This window comes from Rutidosis leptorrhynchoides, chromosome 3 (genome assembly GCF_046630445.1).
Source record: "Rutidosis leptorrhynchoides isolate AG116_Rl617_1_P2 chromosome 3, CSIRO_AGI_Rlap_v1, whole genome shotgun sequence".
Lineage (NCBI taxonomy): Eukaryota > Viridiplantae > Streptophyta > Magnoliopsida > Asterales > Asteraceae > Rutidosis > Rutidosis leptorrhynchoides.
This window is the reverse complement of record NC_092335.1, coordinates 635,447,718-635,463,467: the sequence shown is the minus strand read 5'-3', so window position 1 is coordinate 635,463,467 and position 15,750 is coordinate 635,447,718. Positions and strand designations below refer to the sequence as shown.

At 32.3% G+C, this 15,750-nt stretch overlaps 1 protein-coding gene across 1 annotated transcript; it reads left to right on the top strand.

The window, feature by feature from the left end:
* The first annotated feature begins 14,538 nt into the window (after window positions 1–14,538).
* On the top strand, window positions 14,539–14,985 carry LOC139902386 (uncharacterized). The gene has a single exon (XM_071885019.1). It carries the CDS (start codon window positions 14,539–14,541, stop codon window positions 14,983–14,985), a length of 447 nt encoding a protein of 148 aa, XP_071741120.1.
* The last annotated feature ends 765 nt before the right edge of the window (window positions 14,986–15,750 follow it).

The following is a 15,750-nucleotide window of genomic DNA, read 5'->3' as shown; positions in this document are numbered from 1 at the left end:
CCTCGTAATGGAGGTTCTTACTCTGTGACGATCGCTCTAAATCCATATGGACGAACACGACATTCATCGATTTCATTGCGAGGTATTTGACCTCTATATGATACATTTTGTAAATATTGCATTCTTTTGAAAAGGTACACCATAAATGAATATTTAAATCAAAGGTTTTCGACATCTGATGATTTCTACATATAGACAATCACCGTAATATAATAGTTTACAATAGTACTTCCGTTGACAATGCAGTCAAAATAAGATACATGGTGATGATTTGGTGAATGCAACGTTTCCTTGAAAAATATGCCATGTAAGACTCCATGCACATAGCTTGTCTAATATATAAGCAAACAACGGAAGACTTCTAGGGAACCTGAGAATAAACATGCTAACAAGTGTCAACACAAAGGTTGGTGAGTTCATAGTTTTAATGTTTTGCATAATCTGTACATAAAGGTGGATCACAAGATTTTAGTTGTTTCATCCAGAAACGTTTATCAAAATATTCTACAAGATTGAGCACCCTGGTAACTAAACTTTAACGTCTATAAAATAAGTACCCCTGTTTTAACATACATGCAACCAACATGTACAATACACGCCAACCAACGTGTACTAAACTCAAATAGCATACGTCTGTTTTATAGTTCAGGCTAGGGTTTCTATACCTGGAACAGACGGGGATGTCAAGCCCTATGGATCCATATATAACTACTCGCGCCCACCAGTTTTTATAACCGGCATTTACTAGTTACCAAAGCTAAGGGATTTTCCGTTTAAACTCGGTGTAGAATTTAGTATGTACTTGTTTCCATTGCGTTTAAAATAAAGTGCATGTATTCTCAGCCCAAAAATATAGATTGCAAATGCAATTAAAAAGGGAGCAAATGAAACTCACCTTAGCAACACATAAAGTCATTTACCGAAATGTGATCGAAACTTGGTATACCAAATAACCGTAGATCTCAACCTAGAGAACATATGTTGGTCAATAATTGTCTATCAAGCTAGGTCAGGTCATAGTGTATCATAATCCTAATGCTCGAGATCGACATACAAAAGTTATCCAAAGTCGTTTCAAAAAGTCAATTTTGACAATAGTTCAATAAAACGAGACGTACCTTATATAAGGATTTATTTACTCGGTTGGTAATATTCAAAAATCTAATTTATCAATCTTACAAACAAGTTGTTTAAATATTAATTGCAGATTCAAAAGCAATTCCAATTAACGTCAATCATAATTCAGTTGACCATATCTTTTGATTCGTTCATCGAAATTACGCGATTTCTAAATGAAAAATTATTGATTTTTCGCTAGCTTTCCAAAAACATGTATATCATATACCTTTTACCATTAATATATGTATTAAATTCGTGATTCATCATAAATTGTTTAACGATGAAATTTAGCATACAAGCATGCATAAACATATATAATCGAGCACTAGACATGGATACACTATTAATATATAAAAGATAAGATATGAATGGTCACGTATCAATATTGTGATTCAATATTGCAGGAAAGTACGTAGACGCAACAGAGATGATAAACACTAGGTTTGACTTGCGAACAATACCCATGAACATTACCCATAACCTCCATAGCTATAACCCATATTTTCCTTAGCTTTATCCCGCTTAAAAACCCATTTTAAAAGTAACACGCTCATGACTTCGTCGTAGTATTTTATGCATAATACTACTAATAAAAATAATAAGATTAATAATAATAATATTAATCTTAATAATTATAATTATAATTATAATTATAATTATAATTATAATAATAATAATAATAATAATAATAATAATAATAATAATAATAATAATAATAATAATAATAATAATAATAATAATAATAATAATAATAATAATAATAATAATATAAACATAAATATATATACGAGTGTAATATGTATGTGTGCAAACAAAATGGAACGAATTCGACTGAATTTATAGATCCTGACATGTTCCAGCCCTCCATGCGATCGCATGGTTTATGGGCATCATGGCCATGCGATCGCATGGTCCTATGATCCAGCTCACAATTGTTTGTCTCGTTGTTTGTCGACATAATATTTAATTATATTTATAATATAATTAATTTATATAATTATTTATATATTACATTAAATTCACGTGCATAGTTGACTTGTAATTTTTGGTCCGATGACGCGTACGTTGTCACTCAACTTATGTCCCGGTTCCGGTTTCTCGAATGCATTTTCGTACGATTAGAAAACTAGTACTTTTCGTTACGCGACGTGTACCTTTATCAAAAATTAAACTTAATCATTGATAAACTATGTCACTCGAAGTGTAGCTTTAATCAATTAAGTGTTTTGGTTATTTGCTTCTATAAATCATCGTCTCGTAGTATATACATATACATATATACATTTTCATTTTGAAATAGTGTTTTACTGTAGCAAAGTTACTGTAGCAAAGTTTTTTACTGTAGCAAATAGTGATTTTTGAAAACACTGTAGCTTTTCGGGTACTGTAGCAATTCGAAAATACTGTAGCAAATTAGTGTTTTACTGGTTCATCTTAAACGTTTTAGTTAACTTATCTAAATATCAATCGAATCAATAATCGAATGTTACTATCGTTTACTAAATAACTTGGAATCATATATATATATATATATATATATATATATATATATATATATATATATATATGCACATTAAATTATATATATATATATTGTTCGTGAATCTTTGAGAACAGTCAAAGAATAATTGATTACATGAATATAGTTCCAAAACTTTGAAACTCAACATTACAGACTTTGCTTATCATGTCGAAAACATTAAATCATTTAAAGATAAAGTTTAAATTTGGTCAGAAATTTCCGGGTCGTCACAGTACCTACCCGTTAAAGAAATTTCGTCCCGAAATTTGAGTGAGGTCGTCATGGCTAACAATAAAAATGTTTTCATGACGAATATGAGTTGATAATTAGAGTTTTATCACCGTTGAATAATATGGATAAAACAATCCAATTACTCGAAGCGTATGAGAGAAATTATCGTAAAAGAGTGAAATGAAGGAATAAAGACTCGTCTTAATTTTTGACGTAGTAACGATTGATTTTTGGAATTTAAGGAATAGAAAATCTTCATATTCTAAATAAGATTTGATTCTTCGGGAATTAAGGAGATTAAGATCTTCTTTAATTAAATGCGTAATCTGTCTCGATTGCTATGTCTGATATTTTACTATAAATTGACCTCTTCCGTTTCATTTATTTTCACCACTCCTATAAGCTTCTTCCTTATTTCATACTTTCTAATAGATTTTGAAAATGCTTAATCCAGTTCTGATTCTTGATATTTTCTTGGCTATCGTATCATTCATTCTTCTTTTTCATCTGCCACCAGAGGAGGTTATTTTCTTCTACTATTACCTTGGGGTTATAGTGTTTTTCATTCTCCCGTGTCTTTATATTGCTATACGCATTGATATACACGGTTTGTAATTTCTGGGTTTTTATCGGGCTTTTTATTCTCCATTATATTTCGGAGCTTCACGCTTTTATTTTTCCTTCCCGACTTCAAGTCAAGCGAATAATGGTCCAGAATTCGTAGGTATGGAGTTTTGGATGAACATAGTTAATGTTCTAAGAAGGTAATCGTAATGGCACGATCTTGATTTGTAAAATTACCAGAATATCCGAAAAGATAGAACTATCATGAAGATATGTTCTTAATATGTTTAGAGATTGGGTAGAATATAAGAGTCGTGTAACATGGCACATGATGACGGTATGATCTGTGAACCTTTATCACGTTCCATTAGAAACTCAGCATGACTTACTGTAATATAATCACGTTGATCAAGTGTCATTATATTATACTAACTCATGCTTCAATTCCCAACATTACTTCAAACATCCATTTTTTTGAATTTTTCAGATTTTTGAAACTAAAATAGTTTCTTTTATGATGTAATACAGATAGCGCAAAGAAATAAATGATTTCAGATAAGAATAGTTGTGAAAATATCTTCAGGAATATCGAAGATATTTATAATGAAAGATACGATGATATCTTAGAATTTCTATTATTGAAGGATGATGAAGAAGACTTGTTCGTAAAGGTTTAGAGTCAGGAACAAAGTATTCGTTAATGACTTCAGCAGACACTGAATCATTTGGATTCTTTGAAGGCAGGTTTAGTCTTTGTGATTTGTCCACAGCCTCCTTCATGGTTTGCTCAATTCGTTTTCCAGTACCAAATTTTCTCTTTTTCTGTGCTTTTCCAACACACTACTCTTTATCATCAAACTTTCGACTATTAAAGTCGTTTACAGTTTTTGCTGCTTTATCAGCATTTTTCAAGATTTCGAGAACTAGTTCGTAGTTTAGGGTGTTTTTCAGAAACTTCACATTCGAAGTCTGTAAGTCTTGAAGGTAAACAGTATATGTATATATATAACTGTTGGCGAAAAATTGCTACGAAATTCAAAATACTGATTTGCTAATTCCCAGTAGTTGGTATGACAATTGTTGTTACAAGTTGTATATGGGTACTTGATAGAGTTTCAATGAATAATTATCGTGATTTTTCGGAGAGGCTTAATGATCAATGAAGTTGTTGATAAGTTTACTGCTGATGTAGTGGAATATGAAAGGTTCCCCGGTAACAATGATGAAGGGGTAATCGTTATAATAAGGTTTATTCGAATGAACAATTTAAGGAGATTTGCTGGAGTGGTGACAAAACTGTCTATTTTGAAAAGGGATTGAAAAGTTATTTTAGCTAATAAATGCCAAAGGGTCTGACACGGATACGTGTTAAACTATGACTTTGATTTCGAGGGTTTTTCAGGTACAAGACTGCGATAACATGTGGTTGGATCATCATCTTGATGATTCATTATTTGAAGTGTCTTCAGGAATTTCGAGGGATTTGAACATAGATTGTAATCGTTAATATTCATATGATGTTCTAGGAATTTGAATGATACAAATACTTTTCTGGGTTCTATGATGTTCTAGCACAGTTTTGAAGTCAAAGTATAGCTTCGAAAGATGTAGGAATCTAAGAATGATGTCTTTTGCTAAATCTTGACTTGGATTTTGATTTGTCAAAATCAAAATATGTAATCAAATTTGGATGAGGATGGTTGCTTTGATTTTTATAAAAGAATATATATTGTTGTGAAAGTAGTGAGTATAGTTGATGATTTGTTGAATTAGAATCGAAGAATGTAACATATTAATTGTGAATTTATATATCTATCGGGTATTACCTACCCGTTAAAATATTCTCACCATTAACAGTTTGTACAAAAGAATTTTCTTAATTACAATCTTTATGAAAATATACCTACATATATATTTTCCTTAGATGTAATCATGGATTTAATGAGTTAACATAATATTAATCTCATCTGGTTTTCCACTAGGACTAGAATATATAATCTCTAAAACTTTTAGAAACTACATATTCTCTGCAAAATATTTCTTCGATGAAGTTATGAATTGTAGTGACCCGAACTTTTTCATGTTTATATATATATTAAAAGAAATTATTATTTACATGATTGAGTGTTCCCAACATGTTAAGCAATCAAACTTGTTAAGACTTGATTAATTGAAATAGGTTTTATATAGACAATTGACCACCCAAGTTGACCGGTGATTCACGAACGTTAAAAACTTGTAAAAACTATATGATGACATATATATGGTTATATATATAGTTAACATGATATTATGATAAGTAAGTATCTCATTAGGTATTTTAACAATGAGTTATATACATAAAAATGAGACTATTGAATTAAGAAACACGAAAACGATATATATAACGATTATCGTTATAACAACGTCTTACTAAGTACATATGAATTATATTAAGATATTGATACACTTGGTTAATTATGTTAAATGATAAGTAAATATATCATTAAGTGTATTAACAATGAACTACATATATAAAAATAAGACTACTAACTTAATGATTTCGAAACGAGACATATATGTAACGATTATCGTTGTAACGACATTTAACTGTATATATATCATACTAAGATATATTATATATCATAATATCATGATAATGTAAAAATTTAACATCTCTTTAGATATAATAAACAATGGGTTAACAACATTTAACAAGACCATTAACCTAAAGGTTTCAAAACAACATATACATGTAACGACTAACGATGACTTAACGCCTCAGTTAAAATGTATTTACATGTAGTGTTTTAATATGTATTTATACACTTTTGAAAGACTTCAAGACACTTATCAAAATACTTCTACTTAACAAAAATGCTTACAATTACATCCTCGTTCAGTTTCATCAACAATTCTACTCGTATGCACCCGTATTCGTACTCGTACAATACACAGCTTTTAGATGTATGTACTATTGGTATATACACTCCAATGATCAGCTCTTAGCAGCCCATGTGAGTCACCTAACACATGTGGGAACCATCATTTGGCAACTAGCATGAAATATCTCATAAAATTACAAAAATATTAGTAATCATTCATGACTTATTTACATGTAAACAAAATTACACATCCTTTATATCTAATTCATATACCAACGACCAAAAACACCTACAAAAACTTTTATTCTTCAATTTTCTTCATCTAATTGATCTCTCTCAAGTTCTATCTTCAAGTTCTAAGTGTTCTTCATAAATTCTATAAGTTCTAGTTTCATAAAATCAAGAATACTTCCAAGTTTGCTATCTTACTTTCAATCTTGTAAAGTGATCATCCAACCTCAAGAAATCTTTCTTATTTACAGTAAGATATCTTTCTAATACAAGGTAATACTCATATTCAAACTTTGATTCAATTTCTATAACTATAACAATTTTATTTCGAGTGGAAATCTTACTTGAACTTGTTTTCGTGTCATGATTCTGCTTCAAGAACTTTCAAGCCATCCAAGAATCCTTTGAAGCTAGATCTATTTTTCTCATTTCCAGTAGGTTTATCCACAAAATCTGAGGTAGTAATGATGTTCATAACATCATTCGATTCATATATATATAACTACCTTATTCGAAGGTTTAAACTTGAAATCACTAGAACATAGTTTAGTTAATTCTAAACTTGTTCGCAAACAAAAGTTAATCCTTCTAACTTGAATCAACTAAACACATGTTCTATATCTATATGATATGCTAACTTAATGATTTAAAATCGGAAAACACGAAAAACACCGTAAAACCGGATATACGCCGTCGTAGTAACACCGCGGGCTGTTTTGGGTTTGATAATTAAAAACTATGATAAACTTTGATTTAAAATTTGTTCTTCTGGGAAAATAATTTTTCTTATGAACATGAAACTATATCCAAAAATCATGGTTAAACTCAAAGTGAAAGTATGTTTTTCAAAATGGTCATCAAGACGTCGTTCTTTCGACTGAAATGACTACCTCTTACAAAAACGACTTGTAACTTATATTTCTGACTATAAACCATAGCAATTTGATTCACTCAAAACGGATTTAAAACGAAGAAGTTTTGGGTAAAACAAGATTGGATTTTTTTTTATTGTTGTAGCTACGGGAAATATTATAACAAATCTATATTAATCATATCCTAGCTAACTCATATTGTATTATACATGTATTCTAATATATTATGTAATCTTGGGATACCATAGACACGTATGCAAATGTTTTGACATATCATATCGAACCATGTATATATATATTATTTGGAACAACCATAGACACTCTATATGCAGTAATATTGGAGTTAGCTAAACAGGGTTGAGGTTGATTCCAAAAAAATATATACTTTGAGTTGTGATCTAGCCTGAGATGTGTATACACTGGGTCGTGGATTGATTTAAGATAATATATATCAATTTCTGTACATCTAACTTTGGACAACTAGTTTTAGGTTACTAACGAGGACATCTGACTTAATAAACTTAAAACATCAAAATGTATTAAAAATATTGTAATTATATTTTGAACATTCTTTGATATATATGTACATATTTGTTATAGGTTCGTGAATCGACCAGTGGCCAAGTCTTACTTCCCGACGAAGTAAAAATCTGTGAAAGTGAGTTATAGTCCCACTTTTAAAATCTAATATTTTGGGATGAGATTACATACAGTTTTATAAATGTTTTACGAAATAGACACAAGTAAATGAAACTACATTATATGGGTGAATGATAGAAGCCGAATATGCCCCTTTTTGCTTGGTAACCTAAGAATTAGTAAACCGATCTACTAATTGACGCGAATCCTAAAGATAGATCTATTGGGCCTAACGAAGTGCATCCATGGTTGCGGATGCTTTAGTACTTCGATATTGTTTTATTATGTCCGCTGGATTTCCCAGAATGATAGGGGATATTCTTATATGCATCTTGTTAATGTCGGTTACCAGGTGTTCACCATATGAATGATTTTTATCTTTATGTATGGGATGTATATTGAAATATGAAATCTTGTGGTCTATTATTACAATTTGATAAATATATAGGTTAAACCTATAACTCACCAACATTTTTGTTGACGTTTAAAGCATGTTTATTCTCAGGTGATTATTAAGAGCTTCCGCTGTTGCATGCTAATATGTGGACAAGATTTGGTGTCAGCATGCTTGTATAATATTGTTTAAAACTGCATTCGAGATTTATTTTGTTGTAACATATTAATATTGTAAACCAATATGTATTGGTAGTGTGTAAGTGTGATATTTTTAGATTATCATTTCTGGATAATCTAGGTGGTGTCTTTTTAACCTTGTCGATAAAATAAAGGTTATGGTTTGTTTTAAAAACGAATGCAGTTTTTGAAAAACGTCTCATATAGAGGTCAAAACCTCGTAACAAAATCAATTAATATGGAACGTTTATAATCGATACGAACGGGACATTTCATGAATCAATACTTCATCGTTTGTTGTTGTTGATATTCCTTGGTATCTATGGTGCATATGACGTTGATGTTCGAGGTACAGATTGTGATGTTGAGGTGTGGGATGCGGATGTGGATGTTGGTGGTGGTGATGGTACTGTTGTTGTTGCTGATGGTGGTACTGTTGCTGCCGGTGCTGCTGCTGGTGCTTGTAACCTTTGCACCACATTCTCCAAAGCCACTACCCGAGCGCGAAGCTCGTTGACTTCTTCTATAACACCGGGGTGATTGTCGGTTCGGACGAGTGGACGAATAAGATCTAGAATTTGAGATAATATATAATCGTGACGAGACACTCTGGAAATGAGAGAGAAAATGGTGTCTCGAATAGGTTCGCCGGTAAGTGCTTCAGGTTCTTCGCCAAGGGGGCAATGTGGTGGATGGAAGGGATCACCTTCTTCTTGTCTCCAATGACTAAGCAGGCTACGAACCCATCCCCAATTCATCCAGAATAGGTGATGGCTGATTGGTTGATCCATTCCGGTTACACTGTCTTCGGAATTCAGGTGAATATCCATATCGGAATAGCTGTTGGAGTTTAAGGAATTTGAACTAGATACGGGATCCATCTTGTATAATTAGGGAGATGATTTTTGATATGAATTAGATTATAGAATTTAGTTTGGTATTCTTCAATACATAATTTACATATGTATATATAATACCAAATTCCATAAATCACGGAGAAATTTTCGGAAGGTGTCCGGAAAAGTTTACAGTAACAGATACGCTAAGATATGAATTTTTGTCTATACACTATTTATGCAATAAATGCAGGAAAACGTGTCTAGACTTAAGAATGATAAGCATGTAATTTCCGACAAGAAATGATAAGCAAAACTTTTGACATGCAGACACAGTCGAAGTCCAGACTTACTAATGCATCTTAACAACTATCAGTTAGACACACTCATGCAAGACTTGGTTCGCTAGGACCAACGCTCTGATACCAACTGTGACGATCGCTCCAAATCCATATGGACGAACACGTCATTCATCGATTTCATTGCGAGGTATTTGACCTCTATATGATACATTTTGTAAATATTGCATTCTTTTGAAAAGGTACACCATAAATGAATATTTAAATCAAAGGTTTTCGACATCTGATGATTTCTACATATAGACAATCACCGTAATATATTAGTTTACAATAATACTTTAGTTGACAATGCTGTCAAAATAAGATACATGGTGATGATTTGGTGAATGCAACGTTTCCTTGAAAAATATGCCATGTAAGACTCCATGCACATAGCTTGTCTAACATATAAGCAAACAGCGGAAGACTTCTAGGGATCCCTAGAATAAACATGCTAACAAGTGTCAACACAAAGGTTGGTGAGTTCATAGTTTTAATGTTTTACATAATCTGTACATAAAGGTGGATCACAAGATTTCAGTTGTTTCATCCAGAAACGTTTATTAAAATATTCTACAAGATCGAGCACCCTGGTAACTAAACTTTAACGTCTATATAATAAGTACCCTTGTTTTAACATACATGCAACCAACATGTACAATACACGCCAACCAACGTGTACTAAACTCAAATAGCATACGTCTGTTTTATAGTTCAGGCTAGGGTTTCTATACCTGGAACAGACGGGGATGTCCAGCCCTATGGATCCATATATAACTACTCGCGCCCACCAGTTCTTATAACCAGCAGTTACTAGTTATCAAAGCTAAGGGATTTTCGGTTCAAACTCGGTGTAGAATTTAGTATGTACTTGTGTCCATTGCGTTTAAAATAAAGTGCATGTATTCTCAGCCCAAAAATATAGATTGCAAATGCAATTAAAAATGAGGCAAATGAAACTCACCTTAGCAACACATAAAGTCGTTCACCGAAATGTGACCGAAACTTGGTATACCAAATAACCGTAGATCTCAACCTAGAGAACATATGTTGGTCAATAATTGTCTATCAAGCTAGGTCAAGTCATAGTGTATCATAATCCTAATGCTCGAGATCGACATACAAAAGTTATCCAAAGTCGTTTCAAAAAGTCAATTTTAACAATAGTTCAACAAAACGAGACGTACCTTATATAAGGATTTATTTACTCGGTTGGTAATATTCAAAAATCCAATTTATCAATATTACAAACAAGTTGTTTAAATATTAATTGCAGATTCAAAAGCAATTCCAATTAACGTCAATCATAATTCAGTTGACCATATCTTTTGATTCGTTCATCGAAATTACACGATTTCTAAATGAAAAGTTATTGATTTTTCGCCAGCTTTTCAAAAACATGTATATCATATACCTTTTACCAGTAATATATGTATTAAATTCGTGATTCATCATAAACTGTTTAACGATGAAATTTAGCATACAAGCATGCATAAACATATATACTCGAGCACTAGACATGGATACACTATTAATATATAAAAGATAAGATATGAATGCTCACGTATCAATATTGTGATTCAATATTGCAGGAAAGTACGTAGACGCAACAGAGATGATAAACACTAGGTTTGACTTGCGAACAATACCCATGAACATTACCCATAACCTCCATAGCTATAACCCATATTTTCCTTAGCTCTATCCCGCTTGAAAATCCTTTTTGAAAGTGACACGCTCATGACTTCGTCGTAGTATTTTATGTATAATACTACTAATAAAAATAATAAGATTAATAATAATAATCTTAATCTTAATAATTATAATTATAATTATAATAATAATAATAATAATAATAATAATAATAATAATAATAATAATAATAATAATAATAATAATAATAATATAAATATAAATATAAATATATATACTAGTGTAATATGTATGTGTGCAAACAAAATGGAACGAATTCGACTGAATTTATAGATCCTGACATGTTCCATCCCTCCATGCGATCGCATGGTTTATGGGCATCATGGCCATGCGATCGCATGGCCCTATGATCCAGCTCACAATTGTTTGTCTCGTTGTTTGTCGACATAATATTTAATTATATTTATAATATAATATATTTATATAATTATTTATATATTATATTAAATTCACGTGCATAGTTGACTTATAATTTTTGGTCCGATGACTCGTACGTTGTCACTCAACTTATGTCCCGATTCCGGTTTCTCGAATGCATTTTCATACGCTTAGAAAACTAGTACTTTTCGTTACGCGACGTGTACCTTTATCAAAAATTAAACTTAATCATTGATAAACTATGTCACTCGAAGTGTAGCTTTAATCAATTAAGTGTTTTGGTTATTTGCTTCTATAAATCATCGTCTCGTAGTATATACATATACATATATATATATTTTCATTTTGAAATAGTGTTTTACTGTAGCAAAGTTACTGTAGCAAATAGTGATTTTCGAAAAAACTGTAGCTTTTCGGGTACTGTAGCAATTCGAAAATACTGTAGCAAATTAGTGTTTTACTGGTTCATCTTAAACGTTTTAGTTAACTTATCTAAATATCAGTCGAATCAATAATCGAATGTTACTATCGTTTACTAAATAACTTGAAATCATATATATATATATATATATATATATATATATATATATATATATATATATATATATATATATACATATATATACACATTAAGTTATATATATATTGTTCGTGAATCTTCGAGAACAGTCAAAGAATAATTGATTACATGAATATAGTTCCAAAACTTTGAGACTCAACATTACAGACTTTGCTTATCGTGTCGAAAACATTAAATCATTTAAAGATAAAGTTTAAATTTGGTCAGAAATTTCCGGGTCGTTACATACTCTTATTCTCAAGCGTAATGCTAATGATGGGGTTTTTCACTATCATCCTAAATGTGAAGAGAATGATATAATTAATATTCGTTTTGCAGATGATCTTTTTATTTTTGCTCATGCGGACTATGATTTTGCCCAAGTTATTAACTCCTCGTTGAGCAAATTTCAAGGGTGGTCTGGTCTGGTTCCTAGTATAACGAAGAGTTCGAGTTTCTTTGCTAATGTAAACCAAGTGGTTAAAGAGCAGATTCTTATTTTATTACCTTTTGAGGAGGGTTCACTTCCTATTGATTACTTGGGTGTTCCTTTATTTGCGTCGAGATTGTTTCACAGTGATTGCAAAGTTCTCGTTGAAAGGGTTAAATTGAAAGTCAACAGTTGGCAAAACAAATTTCTTTCATTTGCAGGTCGGGTTCAGTTGATTAATTCTGTTCTTTCGTCTATGCAAATATATTGGCAATCACTTTTTCTTCTGCCAAGTGCTATCGTGAAAGAGATTGAAGCTTTAATGTGTGGGTTTCTTTGGTGTCAAGATAGTATGAAAAAAGGTAAAGCGAAAGTTAAATGGGATGACGTGTGTCTCCCGAAGGAAGAGGGTGGTTTAGGCATTCGTCGTTTAAAGTATTGGAACGTAGCTCTTCTTACGTCTCATATTTGGAGGATTCTTTCTCACAAAAAATCTATTTGGGTTAGTTGGGTGTATTCCAATTGGCTTAAAGATCGTAATTTTTGGGACATTTCGGTCCCGTTGAATGCAAGTTGGGGTTGGCGTAAATTGTTAGGTATGCGTGATATTTTGCAGGGCAGATTCATCCATGTTATTGGAAATGGGCCGATTACTTCAGCTTGGTTTGATGAATGGAGCGATATAGGGCCTCTCATCAATATTGTTAGACGAAGAGACATTGTTAACGAAAGTATGTTTCTTACCGATCAGGTTAGCGATATTGTTGATCAGGGGAGTTGGAAATGGCCGTCAGATTTGGTTGACCACTATACTATATTGAATAATTTGGCACCTCCTATATTGTCAACTAATAGCAACATAGTCATGTGGAAAGATACCGTTGGTACTAAAGGTGTGTTCGCGATCAGTCATGTTTGGGAATTTCAACGACCTCATGCTCCTATTGTGCAATGGTACTCAATGTTGTGGTTTTCTCAATGCATTCCCCGTCATGATTTTGTTGTATGGCTCCTCATGGGAGAAAGGTTGAAAACTCAAGACAGGCTTAAGTCGTGGGAGGTGCATCACGGAGCTTCATTATTATGTCCTATTTGTAATTCGGTGCAAGATTCTCATGAGCACCTTTTTTTTGCTTGTTCGTATTCGGCGCAGGTTTGGTCCTTAGTTCTTAATCACATTGATTTTCCTATAGTCACGCATGGTTGGAAGGATTTCGTTCTGTTGGTCAGCCCGTTTGCTAGCAGGAATGTTGCTCGTATTGTAGTTATAAAGCTTTTGTTTGCGGCTTCTGTCTACTATGTTTGGCAAGAAAGGAATCGACGTTTCTTCAAGAAAGGGAGTTGTTCTCCAGTGCAGCTCTATGAAACTATTTATTCGACGGTTCGATTGAAGCTTATGAGCTTTAGATGGAAATCTACCCCAAGTGCTCTTAGGCTAAAATCATATTGGAAAATATCTTGAGCATGTTATGTTTAGTTGTAAGAGCCTCCTATATTGTCAACTAATAGCGACATAGTCATGTGGAAAGATATCGTTGGTACTAAAGGTGTGTTCGCGATCAGTCATGTTTGGGAATTTCTACGACCTCATGCTCCTATTGTGCAATGGTACTCAATGGTGTGATTTTCTCAATGCATTCCCCGTCATGCTTTTGTTGTATGGCTCCTCATGGGAGAAAGGTTGAAAACTCAAGACAGGCTTAAGTCGTGGGAGGTGCATCACGGAGCTTCATTATTATGTCCTCTTTGTAATTCGGTGCAAGATTCTCATGAGCACCTTTTTTTCGCTTGTTCGTATTCGGCGCAGGTTTGGTCCTTAGTTCTTAATCACATTGATTTTCCTATAGTCACGCATGGTTGGAAGGATTTCGTTCTGTTGGTCAGCCCGTTTGCTAGCAGGAATGTTGCTCGTATTGTAGTTATAAAGCTTTTGTTTGCGGCTTCTGTCTACTATGTTTGGCAAGAAAGGAATCGACGTTTCTTCAAGAAAGGGAGTTGTTCTCCGGTGCAGCTCTATGAAACTATTTATTCGACGGTTCGATTGAAGCTTATGAGCTTTAGATGGAAATCTACCCCAAGTGCTCTTAGGCTAAAATCAGATTGGAAAATATCTTGAGCATGTTATGTTTAGTTGTAAGAGCCTCGGCTCATGTTTTGCTTTAACTTGTTAGAGCTTGGTTGTTTTGTGAGGTTATAGGGCTTGTCCTATAACTCAGTGCTTATCTGTAACGTTTGTTTTTATCAATATATTCACCGGGTAATCCCCTTTTACCAAAAAAAAAAAAAAAAAAAAAAAAAACCGATGTGTCAATGACCTATTTATCGGTGCAAATTGCAATAACTAAAATTCCTCCCTGGAAATATTTACTTTTATAGTTTATTATTCAACAGAAACCAAAGTATTATGTAACTTTTGTTTTTTAAAGAATTTCTCACAGTTTGTGTTCAATCTTGTTTCCAAAAAACTTGTTTCCTCCATACCCTTTTCATCGGAACTAATCAATTCAATTAACTTATAGTAAATGTTACTCTGTTTTGCCTTATTTTAATATTCTTAGTCAACAGCTGCGTAAGTTGAGCAGAAAATGGAATCTATTAAGGTTGTCAAATATCTATATTTTATAGTGCTAATATTATACGTTAATTTTATAAAGGTATAAATAAATAAATAAAATCAGACTTGTGATGTTTGACCATAAATAATCACTCGTTACATGACGAGGAGATTAAGAAAATGACGTCTTTTATCTATCATAGCTACCATCCATAACTTTAAACGAAAACTTTTAAAACGTGATTGTCAAAACCAGGTGAAATACGAAAAATTAATTAACCTAGCTAGTTAACGTTCTCTATCTAGAAGCAATCTCTCAAGTAAAAA

Coding starts and splice junctions, on each gene's coding strand:
- LOC139902386 (XM_071885019.1), top strand. CDS start 14,539: ATGGGAGAAAGGTTGAAAACTCAAGACAGGCTTAAGTCGTGGGAGGTG.